The sequence below is a fragment of the Bubalus bubalis genome, chromosome 10, assembly GCF_019923935.1.
Source record: "Bubalus bubalis isolate 160015118507 breed Murrah chromosome 10, NDDB_SH_1, whole genome shotgun sequence".
In the NCBI taxonomy this organism is placed as follows: Eukaryota; Metazoa; Chordata; class Mammalia; order Artiodactyla; family Bovidae; genus Bubalus; species Bubalus bubalis.
Genome location: NC_059166.1, coordinates 60,906,216 through 60,922,534, shown reverse-complemented (window position 1 = coordinate 60,922,534; position 16,319 = coordinate 60,906,216). Strand labels below are relative to the sequence as shown.

The window sequence follows — 16,319 nt, the reverse complement described above, 5'->3', positions numbered from 1 at the left end:
ACAGTCTCCCTGGTACTCCTTGTCATTTATGAAAGATTTTAGCAGCTGGTTCACTGTAGCTATTTTTGTTGACTTCAAACTTCAAGTCAGGTACACTGACACCGGGCCTCTCAGTTCTTGAACTCCCTTGACACAAATTCTTCACTTCACTCCAGTTACCCACTCACATGGTCACAGCCCAGACTATGTCATTACCAGCATCTGTATATTCTCCCAAACCTCAGTTCTAATCATCATCCCACATCTCCTGTCTCCTGAGCTCATTTACTCTACCATCCAGCAAGAAAACTGGGACCTCAGTCCTGCAACCTCAAAGCAATGGATTCTGCCCACCAGTGAGGTGGAAAGAGGATCCCAAGGCATGCAAAGAATCTGCAGCTCTGGTTGACACCTTACGACCAGCCTTGTGAGACTGAGTAGAGAACCCAGCCACGCCAGCCCTGACCCACAAAACTGTGAGATGATCAGACTGTGGGTGTTTTAAGACTGTGTTATTTTAAGACAAGTTTGTTATGCAACAATAGAAAAGTAATACGCCTTCTTGTAAAAATGAGGAAATCTTCCGCAGGAACTACTCTTCTTAGAGAACCAGGGAAAAGAAAACTATCAGTTCAGTTCAGTCACTCAGTCATGTCCGACTCTTTGCGACCCCATGAATCACAGCATGCCAGGCCTCCCTGTCCATCACCAACTCCCAGAGTTCACTCAGACTCACGTCCATCGAGTCAGTGATGCCATCCAACCATCTCATCCTCTGTCGTCCCCTTCTCCTGCCCCCAATCCCTCCCAGCATCAGAGTCTTTTCCAATGAGTCAACTCTTCGCATGAAGTGGCCAAAGTACTGGAGTTTCAGCTTCAGCATCAGTCCTTCCAAAGAAAACTATAAACACATAAAATCTAGTAATTTTGTCACTGTAACAAAATCAGTGCTAATAATAACTCTTAGTTCCAGGTGTTATCCTATACATTTTACATTTCATTTAACCTTTATATCCACATTAACAGGCTGATATTATTATTTCCACTCTACAGATAAATTACCAAAGTTCCTGCTTAAAATCACACAGCTAGAAAGCAACAGAGCTGGGATTCAACCAAGGTCTGATCTTGTTTCTGAAGCCCATGCTTCGGACCACTATACTCCACTACTTGTCTGTGCAAAGTGTAATAGCATTTACTCCTCTGTAACCGAGAGAGAACATTTTGTAACTTCACAGGTATTAATAACATCAGAGATTCACTGAGGAAAAGGACTGTCTTTCAGAAGAAAAACTGTCTTGATAAATGCTGAAGGTATAGAAGAGCCCTTGGGAGCTGAGTGTCTGGTTGACTGGTACTCTCTTTAACACACCCATTTAACATTCTTGCTTTTGTCTCCATTGTTCCAAGAAACAGCACTTCAAGATCACCAGTCAGCTTCACGTTTCTAAATCCAGCAGTCACACTCAGTCTGGGTCAGCATTCAACATCACCCGCTCCTGGAAGCACTTCTTTTCCACTTGTATTTCAGGAGACCAAGCCCTTCTGGTTTCCTCCTGCCTTACTTAAGGCCATTCCTTCAAGTCTCTTTTGCTAGTTGTGCTTCCTGCTGTTGACCTCGAAATGTTGGAAAGTTTTATGCCTTCTTCTATATTTTCACTCAGCTTCCCAGATGATCTCATCTGACTGCATAACTTCAATTATCTCCTCCACTCTGGCCAACTCATATCTTCATACCTAGCTTCTCTCTTGATCTCCACATTCCTATATCCATCTGCTTAACCAACCTCTTCACTTGGTTATCTTTGGAGGCATCTCAAAATTATCCTGCCTTGATAACTTTCTCCTCACAACACGCTCCCTGTAGAATCTTTCCTATCTTGATTCTGTGTGCTGTGCTCAGCTGTGTTTGACTGTTTGTGACCCCATGAACTATAGCCTGCTAGGCACCTCTGTCCATGGAATTCTCCAGGCAAGAATAGTAGAGTGGGTTGCCATTTCCTTCTCCAGGGGATTTTCCTGACCCAGGGACTGAACCTGCATCTCTTGTGTCTCCTGCACTGGCAGGTGGATTCTTTACCACTGTGCCACTTGCCCAGGCCCCAAATCCAAGCATCCTCCTTGACTCGTCTCTTTCTATCAAACCTATATCCAATCTGTCAGAAAGCCCAAACTTAAGAAACGAAACCCCTATTTTGTATTACTTCTGCTCCCACCACCCTATTCATGCTGCATCAGCTCTTGGCAAGGCAACGGCCTTCTAACTGGCCTCCCTGCTTCTCCATTTGCCTTCCTCCAGACCACAATCCTGAGTAGCCTGGAGCTTTTTAAATTTTAAATCAGATCATGTCCAAAGATTCACAACCTTCCAGAGGATTTGCATTACATTTAGAATAAAACCCACATTCCTTCTCATGGCCTGAAAGGTGATCTGGTTCCTGCTTCTCTCTAACCTCATCTGCCAGTACTCTCCTCCTCGTTTAGTTCTCTTGGGTGAGAAGAGAGCTTCCTTGAACATGTCAAGTTTGCCCCTGCTTCAGAGATTTTCCACTTACTCTTCTTCCTGCCTCAAAGACCCTTCTCCCAGTTCTTCCCAGGGTTCACCCTTTTTATCTTTCAGGTCTCTATTATATATCACCGACTCAGTCAGAGAAACTTTCCTGATCCCTCTAAAACATCCATATCCCCCAACTAATTATCACACTATACTCTAATGCTGGAAAGACTGAGGGCAGGAGGAAAAAGGGTGACAGAGAATGAGATGGTTGGATGGCATCACTGACACAATGGACATGAGTCTAAGCAAACTCTGGGAGACAGTGAAAGACAGGGAAGCCTGGAGTGCTGCAGTCCATGAGGTTGTAGAGTCGGACAGGACTGAGTCACTGAACAACAAAATAGCCTGCTTAACCTTTCTTCATAGCACGTATACTACTTGAAATTATATTATTAAACTTACTTAATGCCTCCTTCCCCACACAAACGTAGGTTTCATAAGGGCAGGAATTTCTGTCTTCATGTTGATCCTCAGTGTCTAGAACACAGAGGTGCTCAATAAATGTTAACTGAATGAATGAACTGAGTTGTTTAAAATTTGGAATCTATTTTCCCATAGAACAGTAATTAAATGTTCTTAGGCTAGACCCCCAAGAAACCTATTGGATATAAAATTAATTTTCTTTAATATAACAATAACCATTTAATATAATTATAGGGCCAGTAATACTAGTGTGGTGTTTGGTTCCTAGAAACACTGGGATCAGGCCACTAAAAAAGAAAGAGTGAAAGTAAGCTGCTTCCCCTTACTGAACACACCTGGGTAAAATTTACAAGTAGCAGTTTTATCTCCCATTTGGCATTTTACCTCTTTTTAATGCTTCTCTATAGCTCAAATGGTAAAGAATCTGCCAGCAATGCAGGAGACCAGGATTCGTTCCCTGGGTTGGGAAAATCCTCTGGAGAAGGGAATGGCAATCCACTCCAGTATTCTTGCCTGGAGAACCCCTGGTGGGCTACAGTCCACGGGGTTGCAAAGAGTCGGCCACGACTGACTCACACACACAACAGTGCTTCTTCCCAGGGCTCCTCTACTGCCCTAAGCCTCCACTCAGGTCCCTCAAGTTATCTCAAAACACCAGTTTCCAGTCCTTCCCCAAATACCCTCCCCTACAAATTTTCTCTTCCTTCAATTGATAATCCCAGCTAGAGTGTGATGGAGAGAAATCTGATTGATTATAATTACAATGGATAAATCATTCAACTGTCCCAGGCATCTTTACATACGGAATGTGTAAAGATCCATCTTTAAAATGGAATATGTACTAATCTCTAATTCATAGAATTTGGGGCACTGGTACAATGATGTGGAAATAACAGAGTGGACAGAAGATATATTAGGGTCTGGGAAAATAACCAAATGTTTTGCACAATAGGTATCAATAAATATTTGTTAAAGGAGAGACTAAGTGAAAGTAATCATGTCAAGGCAACTTTCTGGCTACCCTTGGGTCAGAGTCCCTAAATATATTTTCCCCCTTGAGGTAAAAATTGTTCTCACAATGGCTCACTGGACAACATTAGTGAGGAACGGTGGTACAAAAAAGGCAGTGCTGGGGGAGAGGGCAGAAAAAAAAAAATACCCCGTTTTTTTAGGTTGTATTTCATTTTACATTAAGTTTGTAGTTAAAATATTTTTTAAAAATTTCAAGAACTAATTAGATTGTTCACTGAATATAAGCAGATGCAATTTAGTATGGTAAAAGAAAAATGTATTGAGGGAATAGCTGTTTATTATTTAAAGCCGATGGATTTAAAGTTCTCATAATTTATAGTTTTCTAAAAGGCTGCCAGTTGGAAAAAGAAAAAGACTTTCCAAGTGAAGATAGAAATGGAAGATGGAAGGCAAATGGAAGATGGAAGGTGGGGTAGGTCCTCAATTGCTAAATCTATCAGCAGAATCACCTGGGAGCTAAGGTTAAACCATATCCTCTGGGTCTTACCATAATGACCTGCATGAGGGGGACACAGCTGTAGTTTTTAAGGAGGGCCCAAGGTGATTCTGATAGCAGTGGGTCTGCTATCAGACAGCTCTGCAGGTTGGGAGATCTGTGCCAGAAAGCAAGGAGATCTGAATTAAAGCCCTAAGAGCAGGGATAAAATGAGAGAACAGACTCCAGACATAATTTCAAAAAAGAATGAACAGAGTTTAGTGACCTATTGGACATGACATATGAAGAAAAATCTAAGTGCAACTGGAATAACACTTGTATCCTGAACAAAAGAATATCAGAAATCATGCTTTTGTTTTTTATGATGTAGATTGAGATGCAAGAGGTGGTTCTGTTACAATGATTAAGTCAACTTCGGTTAAATTGAGTCTGGGGTGCTTGTGGGACATTTGGAAGAGCTGTCCAGAAGACATTCACAAATATAGCCTAGAGTTCAAAAATGAGGTGGAGGAAATGGAGACGCAGGTAAGAAAATCGTAGGTATCTTGGAGGTTGTGGAAGCTTGGAGAATGAATATATGCGGGGTTGGGGTGGGGAGCTAAGAATCACTAGTTTGGCTTTTGCAAGGGACAGATTTGCGGGGTCCTTAGTGAGGACTGCATCAGATGAGTGTAGTGGACAAGGACTAGCTAAATCCCCGTTATATGGCAGAGCCTACCTCGAGGCCATCAAGAGCTGGAGGCAGCCTGAGCAAACGAATAATCGAGAGAAGCCACTCTGCCTTCCACCCCACAACGCCGCGGTGCAGAAGCCTTCCCCGCTGAGAATGTAAGTCCGAAAGGATACAAGGAGCACAGCCTAAGGACTCGGAGGTCCGAATCCCGCCAAGTTCTAAGGAAGAAGGCAGCGAGGCTGACCAAGACGCGGTTAGGAAGGGGGGGGGGGGGGGGGCGCGTCCACAAGAACAAGGACTCCCCGAATCTTCCCGACCTCTTGGACCCTCAGCAGACAATTCGACTCACTTCTCGCAGGGTCCGGCCCAACATGGTCCTCGTGCCCCGTCTGCCACCCCAGGGACAAGGTGACGAGGAGAAAAACAGAAAGGTCAGTTGCCGCTGCTGGTATTACATGGGCGCAGCCATCTTTGATCATCACAGACCCTGTCAGCACCGAGTTCTCGGATTGGTCGAATTGCAGCCCAAGGCAAAAGATCTTTGCACACGATTGGCTGGTGCCGCTAAGCAAGTCCCGAAGGGAAAGAGAAAGCGTGACAAGGAGACTCCGGGCTAGGGTCGCGGCGGAACCCTGGAAGTGTGAATTTCTGTGGCGTCTGGATCGCGAGAGGAGTCGGCTTCTCCCTCAGAGGGCTTCCGGGATAGGGCAGGATTTTAGGGGTTTTGTTTTTAAGGGGAGCTGGTGTAAGGGAGGAGGAGAATGAATGGCATACTGATTGGAATGTTAATTGGAGTATTTCAGATGTGAAGAGTAAAGTAAATCCATACTCTTCTTTCTTTGATTGCTCCATTAATCTGTCTGCATTTTAAAATTCTCAGCTTTGAAACCGGCCAGAGTGTTTGGCGGAATTCAGACGGAATTTGACGGAATTCAGGTGTGAGGGTTTGATCCCGTTTAAGTGCCTTTTAATTAGGGCACGTAATTCAACCACTGTTTACAATGGGATTTCTGAAGACCTGTGTGTTTAGAAGAAATGCATGCACTGCGGTTTGCTTCTGGAGAAGCCAAGTTGTACAAAAGCCTTCAGTTCGAAAAATTAGTACTACCTCTCCGAGAAGCACTGTCATGCCTGCTTGGGTGATAGATAAATATGGGAGTAATGAAGTGCTTCGATTTACCCAGAACATGATGATACCAATGATACACTATCCAAATGAAGTCATTATCAAAGTTCACGCTGCAAGTATAAATCCTATAGATGTTAATATGAGAAGTAAGTTTCAAAAGACATTGCTCATTACCTTTTTTTTTTTAACTTGAGACAACCTCATCTGGGATCAGTTTTAAAAGATTAGCTGTTATTGACTACTTTTTGGGGGGTTAACACAAAGAAATGGTTTAGGGTTTTGACAGTATCTCAGTAGGTATTTCAAAAATTTTTGAACTGGCAATGTCCATGGTATGCTTTAATCTTTTACAAAATATAAGTTTGAATTGCTTCCAGTGCTACCTTAAATATGTAAATTGGGACTTGAGAATTGGATCCACAGCTAGCTTTCTGGTACATTTTGCTAGGAACTTTATGATATTCTGAGGTCCATCACAGGTTTTAAAGATATGGTTATGTTTTCACATCAGTTCAGAATTTGCATTTTCATAATAATTTGAGTTTGCCCTTCCACTACTCCCAGCTTTTTCTAACGGTTCAGTGGACAAAACAGCAGAACAGGATGCCAAGATATGGACACAGTACTTTTCCTCATTTTGTTGTTGCGTTCTGCCCTTGGAAGTTAAAATACGCTTTTCTGTTGTGCTCCATCTTCAATGGAAATAATGTTATCTTAATTTCTGCTAGGGGTTATTGACAAAGTTGGAGTGCACTATATTCCTTATGCAGTTATTACAGTGCTGAAAAGATTGATTACTGTGAATTACTTTCACTTTGGAAAATAATGACAAAAAGTGAGCAATTGAAATGTGGCTAGTCTGAATTGGGATGTACGGTTAGTATAAAATATACACTAGATTTCAAGACAGTAAAAAATGAGCGTAAAATGTCTTATTAATTTTATATTCATTATATATTGATCTGATAATATTTTGGATATATTAAGTGAAATATTATTAGCATTAATTTCACTTTCTTTTCACTTTTTAGTGTCTGCTTGAAATTTTTAAGTTAGATATGTGGCTTGCATTACATCCCTGTTGGACAGTGCTGATCTAGACATATGAGGAACAGCTATTACACATTTCTTTGTGGGGAAAGAGATACAAGTTTAAATGATTTTATGGCGATTGCCCCATGAAATATACACTTGTATTCCTTTTGTTTGCTTAGAATAGTTGCTACTGCTAGGTGTTTCAACTTATTCTGTTTCCATTGGGCATGAAGACAATTTAGTGTTTATCAGAATTACCTTTTTAAAAACAACTTTGTTGTCTGTTTTGGGTTGTGCTTGGTCTTCCCTGCTGCGTGGACTGCTCTCTAGGAGCAGTGCTTGGGCTTCTTGCTGCAGCGGATGGACTCCAGGGCACTTGGGCTTCGGTAGTTTTGGCACGTGGGCTCAGTTGTTGCAGCTCCCAGGCTCTAGAGCACAGGCTCAGTAGTTGTGGCACGTGGACTTACTCTGTGGTATGTGGGATCTTCTCACATAAGGGATTGAACCCATGTCTCCTTCATTGGCAGGTGAACTTTTTACCATTGAGCCAACAGAGAGACTCCTATTGGAATTATCTTTAAGTGGTAGATTTATGCCTAGTGAGCAGCATGTATTTGCCATCTCCTTGATTAGAAGCTCTTTGAAGCTAGATCCCATGCCCTGTCAACTATAGCCTTTTTTGGTGTTTCACATATGTAGTTGTCATTCAGTCATTAATGTCACTTTATATTTTCATTCTAATTTGATTACAAAGTAAAATTTTTTTTTTAATCCTTGAGCAATTTTTAAAAGCATTTTGTCTTTGTTTAGATCTTTTAACACATTATTGACCAGGGGATTTTTGTAGAAATCAGTGCCAGTGACCAGCAATTTTATTAAAAATCTCTGGTCAATAATGTTCGAGTGACAAAAGACATATTAATACATCTCCAGTCAATAAGTTGTTAACTTTTCATTTCTTTGAATGCACACGCACAGTTTATGTATTCGTGTTACATCGTACATTTTAATTTCAGTAGAATGGCTGAATCTGGATTTTCTTGGCTGCTATTTAATAACACATTTTACTTTTATATAGTATTCTTGAGACATCATAGTTTTTTAATGACTTGAATGGGTAATATTATTTGTAGTTATCCTCGGTATTTCCTGCCCATGGATTCTTTTTTGAGAATGTATGATTACTGTTGCAGAAGATACCTGAAATGGTAGTTTGGAGAAATGAAATTGTAAACTATAGGGAGCATTATTTCCCTTGACAAGAAAGCAAGGACATGTCTATTTTGAAAGATGAGAGCCACCTATTTTTCTGGAGATGGCTACTGTCGTTGGATATAAAATCATAAATCATATAAATGGGTAATGAAAAGTGAATTATCTTAAAATAGAAAAAAAAATTCAGCCAACAGCATCACACCAACAAAGTTTCGTTTCTTTAGATAAGATCAAAGCTCTTGAAACTGATGGCAGATTTAGGATTTTCCAGGTCATTCCATCTCTGAACCAAGCTGATCACCTCTAACAATGACACAGAACTGCTAAGGTTCCCCATTCACTGTCTCCAAGCAGATTCTCAGTTCCTAACTACCAGCTATTTCTGGATTTGGGACTAGTTTAGCTGGTACCAGTGAGCCAGGACTACTCAGCCGATATCCAAGTAACCGAGAAAACAGCCTTCTTTTGCAGGCTGTGAAGCTCAGAAAGGGACTGAAGTGGTTTTGTTTTTTGTTTTTTTTTTGGCAGCTTGAAAATTTTACTTGACTAAATTCCCACTTTTGTTGATCAAATCACATAGGAATTTCAATGAATAATTGTTTTATTGTGTTTGAGAGGTGGAAAAGGAATAAGACAGGAAGACTAAAATGTGATTTTTGTGAGTATTACATGGGAAGTTATTTCCCCCCTGGTAGAATGCACTCCTAACTAGCCAGCTGGCATGTATCTAATATCGGCATGGTGGCCATCAGCTTAGATTTTTTGGGACTTGCCCAATTTTAAAATGCTTTCTTCCATGTGTCTTGATTTTTTATTAGAAAAACAACTTCTGCACTCCCCTGTCAGCCTTTCTCCCTGTATTCTCTACCTCTTGCTGTACAGATTAAATGTCATTGTTCCCATATAAGGCCAGCCCTCCACCAAGGTTCTAGACCCCATGCCTGCTCACCCACTCAGGAGCATCGTTTCAGCAATTGTCTCCTGTATCTTCAGTGTTTCCCTTTCCATTGGATCACTCACATTGGCTGTTATTTCTCCACTCATAAAGAGGACCAAAAAAAAAAAAAAAAAAGACTTAAAAGTCCTTCAGTGGGCTTTCCTGGTGGCTCGGGTGTGAAGAATTCGCCTGCAATGCAGGAGACCAGGGCTTGATCCCTAGGTTGGGAAGATCCCCTGGAGAAGGAAATGGCAACTCACTCCAGTATTCTTGCCTGGAGAATCCCATGGACAAAGGAGTCTGGTGGAGTACAGTCTGTGGGATCACAAGAGTCGGACACAATGTAGCAACTAAACCACCACCACCCAGCACCAAACATCTTCCATCTCACCTTCCCTTCTTCACTGCCCCATTTTCCCACTCTCGCTAGCAATACTCTCAATATTTGGAAGAGTTGAATGTTCTCATGGTGTTCAGTTCCTCATTCCCATACTCTGTCACCCCATGCCATAGCAACTGCTCCTAAAAAGGTCACCAAGCTGTGCTGTTGGATCCAATATTTTGTTTTGGGGGGGAATTTTTTTTGTTTCTTAAAGGTCTACTGGCAGCTCTTGACCTTGTTTGAAAACTTTCTTCCCTGGCAGCAGCATCTGACTTCTTTAAATGGCCCTCTTCACTTGACTTTCTGGATACCTTTTCATTAGCCAAGCCTTCTTGGGCTCCTTTGCTGGTTTCTCCTCATCCTTAAGATCTGATGAGGATGAGTGGGAGAAAAGGGGAGACTTTCAGAATGGTTTAGTGATTCTGGAGCATGAATTGCGGTGCATGACCCTAAAAAGATAAGCAAGATGCTTATCTAGGAGAGCCTCACGTAGCAGAAATGTTCTCAGGAGGATGTCAAGCAGAAAAGATGACCGCAGACACTTTTGTGCCTTAGGAAAACCATTTTATGTGTGGATGATGTGTAATAAACTACTTTGGATTATTATATGTAGCCAGTTTATTTTGAAAAACAAAAAAAAAGTGATCAGAGGAACATTTTCAGTTGTGTTGATATTTATGTAAATATTCTTAAATAAAAAAGATATATAATAATGCAATCAGCCTGATTTAGCATATCAGAGTTGATGCAGCCAAGTGGTTCTTTTCCATCTGGGAATCCTACACTTAGCCCAAAGGTGTTTTAGAAACATTTTTGGGGAGACAGGCACAATTACTCATAGACCAGTGTGTTAGTACCAGATACTATACCTATGCCTTATTTATTTTGTCAGACAACTTTGACATTTATCTACTTCACCAGACTTGGCTTCAAATGATTTCGTGTTGAAAAAGTTCATGAATGAGTAAATTAATAAGGAAACCAACTTCAAAGACCAGTTCGCAAGACCGTTTCAGAATTAGAATTTCAAAAAGTGATTGTTAATTAACTATAGTCCAATATAAAATTTCTTTAAAAGTGATTATAACTTTCCTAGTAATTTTCTTTGAAAGGAACAACACTCATTGTTTTTATGCTCCCCTGTGTGATGGTAAAAAATTTGTAAGATTGATTATAATCTACTTCTTGAGGATCTAGAATTGTACCTGGCCCATAACTGCAGCAGTTTTGAAAGCATCTCATTCTTTTGGAAGAAAAAAGTAAATTGTATCTTCTAGGTGGTTATGGAGCCACAGCTTTAAATATGAAACGTGATCCTTTACATGTTAAAATCAAAGGAGAAGAATTTCCTCTGACTCTGGGTCGGGATGTGTCTGGTGTGGTGATGGAGTGTGGACTTGATGTAAGGTACTTCAAACCTGGAGATGAGGTGAGTTATCACATTCCACTATTCCTTTTCAAAATTGGCTGGTTTCATTCTCCTGCTTTTGGAAGTACATTCCATATCACTGGCCTTTTCTTCTTCTTTTCAACAAATACACTGAGCTTTAGCTGGAACCCTCCTTTTCTTGGTTCAGTTCATGATTCTGTTTCCTGGTTCTGTCACAATAGCTTGCTGTGCTTGAACATTCTAAAGCTAGTGCCTGAGAATTGCAAGTCTTTAGGATATATGTGGGAAAGGAGGCTCAAGAGGGAGGGGATATATGCATACTTAGAACTGACTAGTGATGTTGTGCAGTGGAAAGCAGCACAGCGTTGTAAAGCTTATAAAGCAATTACCCTCCAATTAAAAAAATTTTTTAAAGAAAAAATATATAGACAAGTGAAAAAAAGATATGATTGGAACTTTTTAAGTCTTTAAATGACAATTTTATCTTATGAGTTAGATGGTTTTCAAATAGCTAAAGGGTGATATAATCACCTGTCCCTTGTCACTTTGAACTTTTATACCAAGAAATTAAAGTCAGCTCATAATAATAGCACTGTCCAGTTGTTTTTCATTAAAAAAAAAAAACAAACTAATTTAATCTCTGTGAAGTGAGTATAGTTAGGCCAGTCTACAGATGAGACTTAAGCTGTAAAGAGGTCCCACAGCAAATAAGTGATAGAAGCCAGGATTAAAGCTCCGGAGAACATGTTCTTGCTGGTGTTATACTGCTGCTGCTGCTGCTAAGTCGCTTCAGTCGTGTCCAACTCTGTGCAACCCCATAGATGCCAACCCACTAGGCTCCTCTGTCCTTGGGATTCTCCAGGCAAGATACTGGAGTGGGTTGCCAATGCCTTCTCCAGCTGGTGCTCTAAGTAGTGAGTAAATACAGCAGGATTTACTGCTGTCTACCTCCAATGTCAACATTTTAGGAATCAGCGAACTAAAATGGACTGGAATGGGTGAATTTAACTCAGATGATCATTATATCTACTACTGAAGGCAAGAATCCCTTAGAAGAAATGGAGTAGCCCTCATAGTCAAAAAAAGAGTCCAAAATGCAATACTTGGAAGCAATCTCAAAAATGACAGAATGATCTCTGTTTGTTTCCAAGGCAAACCATTCAGTAGCACGGTAATCCAAGTCTATGCCCTGACCAGTAATGCTGAAGAAGCTGAAGTTGAACAGTTCCGTGAAGACCTACAAGAGCTTCAAGAGCTAACGCCCAAAAAAGATGTCCTTTTCAATATAGGGGACTGGAATGCAAAAGTAGGAAGTCAAGAAACACCTGGAGTAACAGGCAAATTTGGCCTTGGGAGTACAGAATGTAGCAGGGCAAAGGCTAATAGAGTTTTGCCAAGAGAATGCTCTGGTCATAGCAAACACCCTCTTCCAACAACACAAGAGAAGACTCTACACATGGCCATCACCAGCTGGTCAATACTAAGATCAGATTGATTATGTTTTTTGCAGCCAAAGGTGGAGAAGCTCTATACAGTCAGCAAAAACAAGACTGGGAGCTGACTGTGGCTCAGTTCATGAGCTCTGTATTGCCAAATTCAGACTTAAATTGAAGAAAGTAGGGAAAACCAGTAGACCATTCAGGTATGACCTAAATTTAATCCCTTACAGTTATACAGTGGAAGTGACAAATAGATTCAAGGGATTAGATCTTATAGAGTGCCTGATGAACTGTGGATGGAGGTTTGTGACATTGTACAGGAGACCGGGATCAAGACCATCCCCAAGAAAAATACAAAAAAGCAAAATGGCTGTCTGAGGAGGCCTTACAAATAGCTGTGAAAAGAAGAGAGGCAAAAAGCAAAGGAGAAAAGGAAAAATACACCCATTTGAATGCCGAGTTCCAAAGAATAGCAAGGAGAAATAAGAAAGCCTTCCTCAGTGATCAGTGCAAAGAAATAGAGGAAAACAATTGGAATGACTAGAGATCTCATCAAGAAAATTAGAGATACAAAGGGAACATTTCATGCAAAGATGGACTCAATAAAGGACAGAATTGGTATGGACCTAATAGAAGCAGAAGATATTAAGAAGAGGTGGCAAGAATACATAGAAAAACTGTAAAAAAAAGATCTTCACATCCCAGATAATCACGATGATGTGATCACTCACCTAGAGCCAGATATCCTGGAATGCAAAGTCAACTGGGCCTCCACTGCTAACAAAGCTAGTGGAGGTGATGGAATTCCAGTTGAGCTATTTCAGATCCTAAAAGCGGATGCTGTCAAAGTGCTGCACTCAATAAGCCAGAAAATTGGGAAAACTCAGCAGTGGCCACAGGACTGGAAAAGGTCAGTTTTCATTCCAATCCCAAAGAAAGGCAATGCCAAAGAATGGTCAAACTACCACACAATGCACTCATCTCACACACTAGTAAAGTAATAACTCAAAATTCTCCAAGCCAGGCTTCAACAGTATGTGAACCGTGAACTTCCAGGTGTTCAAGCTGGTTTTAGAAAAGGCAGAGGAACCAGAGATAAAATTGCCAGTATCCGATGGATCACTGAAAAACAAGAGAGTTCCAGAAAAACATCTACTTCTGCTTTATTGACTATGCCAAAGCTTTTGACTGTGTGGATCACAACAAACTGTGGAAAATTGTGAAAGAGATGGGAATACCAGACCACCTGACCTGCCTCTTGAGAAATCTGTATGCAGGTCAGGAAGCAACAGTTAGAACTGGACATGGAACAGACTGGTTCCAGATATGGTGAGGAATATGTCAAGGCTGTATATTGTCACCCTGTTTATTTAACTTCTATGCAGAGTACATCATGAGAAACACTGGGCTCGATGAAGCACAAGCTAAAATCAAGATTGCTGGGAGAAATATCAGCAACCTCAGATATGCAGATGACACTACTCTGATGGCAGAAAGTGAAGAACTAAAGAGCCTCTTGATGAAAGTGAAAGAAAGGAGAGTGGAAACAGTTGGTTTAAAGCTCAACATTCAGAAAACTAAGATCATGGCATCTGGTCCCATCACTTCATGGCAAATAGATGGGGAAATGGTGGAAACAGTGTCAGACTTTATTTTGGGGGGCTCCAGAATCACTACAGATGGTGACTGCAGCCATGAAATTAAAAGATGTTTACTCCTTGGAAGAAAAGTTATGACCAACCTAGATAGCATATTCAAAAGCAGAGACATTACTTTGCCAACAGAGGTCCATCTAGTCAAGGCTATGGTTTTTCCATAAGTCATGTATGGATGTGAGAATTGGACTATAAAGGAAGCTAAGTGCCAAAGATTTGATGCTTTTGAACTGTGATGTTGGAGAAGACTCTTGAGAGTCCCTTGGACTGCAAGGAGATCCAACCAGTCCATCCTAAAAGAAATTAGCCCTGAATATTCATTGGAAGGACTGACGCTGAAGCTGAAACTCCAATACTTTGGCCACCTGATGGGAAGAATTGACTCATTTGAAAAGACCCTGATTCTGGGAAAGATTGAAGGCAGGAGGAGAAGGGGACAACAGAGGATGAGATGATTGGATGGCATCACTGACTCAATGGACATGAGTTAGAGTAAACTCCGGGAGTTGGTGATGGACAGGGAGGCCTGGCGTGCTGCGGTCCATGGGGTTGCAAAGAGTTGGACGTAACTGAGTGACTGAACTGAACTAAACTGACCTCCAATGTGGTTTGACTTGGTAAATCCAGAATCATTCTAAATAATACATTGATATCTTGTGAAAATAACTGTTGTTTGGTGGGTTGTGGACTTGTGCTTTTTCTCACAGGGTGTGGGGTATGTATTGGGGAACACTGTCATGCTTAGCTTTGTTTTAAAAAGATCTGTTTCTAACGAACAGTGTGTGTGTTTCAGGTCTGGGCTGCAGTTCCTCCCTGGAAACAAGGCACTCTCTCAGAATTTGTTGTTGTCAGTGGGAATGAGGTAACTCGCTGGTTCTGTGCTGAAATGCTGTTGGAAAGTAGAAACAAAGACTGACAACTATCTCTGACATAATTGGTGGTTTTTTTTTTGAGATCAGGTTCAAGTTTTATGGGTGGTTTCAAAAGAACTGAGAGAATAGGAATTTTTAAAAATATTTTAAGATGTATTGGATGTCATTTAAATAGTGCTGCCTGCCAGAGCAGTTATCTGTATCTTGTGGAGCAGGGATTTGTGAGATCTAGAAACCCTGCTGTGTTCTTTGGTTTTATCCTCAGTGTAAATTGTTGAAAGCAAATATACCAAATGGAGCGTACTGATTCATCATAAATGGAAGCATTGGAAGTATCAAGCTGTTTCAAATAACTTTCAAAACAGGAGTCTAATCAAATGCAGTCAGGAGGCCTGACAGTTTAATTAGAAAGAAAGGGGTTAATATTAAGGAAATTGGCTGCAGAAGGGAGAGTAGGAGGGGGAGAGGGGTATTACTGAGATTAGAAAAGTCTGGAAAGATTGTGCTGTATGTTCAGTTGTGCCCTACTCTTTGTGACCCCATGTACTATAACCCGCCAGGCTCCTCTGTCCATGGGATTTTCCAGGCAAGAACACTGGAGTGAGTTGCCGTTTTCCTCCTCCAGGGGATCTTCCCACCCAGGGATCTAACCTGCATCTCCTGTGTCTCCTGCATTGCAGGTGGATTATTTACCCACTGAGTGGGAGTAAAGGAAACAGCTAATCACAAAAACAAATTAGAATGTATTTATGAGGGCTCAAGGTGTATTTGGATTTGTTTCTGGCCATAGTTAGGACTAATGGGATTGTTGAATGTGGTCTTTTTGTGAAGAATTAAACAGCTCTATCCAATAATGTAACCTATAAAACCTTACCCTCTGCTTGGCAGATTGAGTCATTTGGAGAAATTCCTTAGGAATAATCTTAGAGTAGGGTTTATGATCGGAGAAGGCAATGACACCCCACTCCAGTACTCTTGCCTGGAAAATCCCATGGATGGAGGAGCCTGGTAGGCTGCAGTCCATGGGGTCGCTAAGAGTCGGACACGACTGAGCGACTTCACTTTTCACTTTCATGCACTGGAGAAGGAAATGGCAACCCACTCCAGTATTCTTGCCTGGAGAATCCTAGAGACAGAGGAGCCTAGTGGGCTGCCATCTATGGGG

The 16,319-nt window shown here is 41.2% G+C and overlaps 2 protein-coding genes across 7 annotated transcripts in view; one reads left to right on the top strand and one right to left on the bottom strand.

The window, feature by feature from the left end:
* QRSL1 (glutaminyl-tRNA amidotransferase subunit QRSL1) overlaps positions 1 to 5,603 on the bottom strand; it is a 34,846-nt gene extending 29,243 nt beyond the window's left edge. For both annotated transcript variants that reach the window (XM_006076410.4, XM_044924356.2), the window contains exon 1: positions 5,450 to 5,603. In XM_006076410.4, the coding sequence (XP_006076472.1) occupies positions 5,450 to 5,473 (24 nt within the window). In that variant the 5' untranslated portion in view covers positions 5,474 to 5,603. The remainder of the gene's footprint in view (positions 1 to 5,449) is intronic.
* The window catches only part of RTN4IP1 (reticulon 4 interacting protein 1), a 133,888-nt gene that overhangs the window by 76,647 nt on the left and 40,922 nt on the right, over positions 1 to 16,319 (top strand). The window contains exons 1-4 of one of the 5 annotated variants that reach the window (XM_044924357.2): positions 4,811 to 4,952; positions 5,981 to 6,375; positions 11,076 to 11,227; positions 15,076 to 15,144. In XM_044924357.2, coding sequence (XP_044780292.1) covers positions 6,102 to 6,375; positions 11,076 to 11,227; positions 15,076 to 15,144 — 495 coding nt within the window. In that variant the 5' untranslated portion in view covers positions 4,811 to 4,952; positions 5,981 to 6,101. Of the gene's footprint in view, positions 1 to 4,810; positions 4,953 to 5,688; positions 6,376 to 11,075; positions 11,228 to 15,075; positions 15,145 to 16,319 lie in introns of those variants that run through there. The other 4 variants (XM_044924359.2, XR_006542417.2, XM_006076409.4 and 1 more) reach the window with 4 other exon arrangements.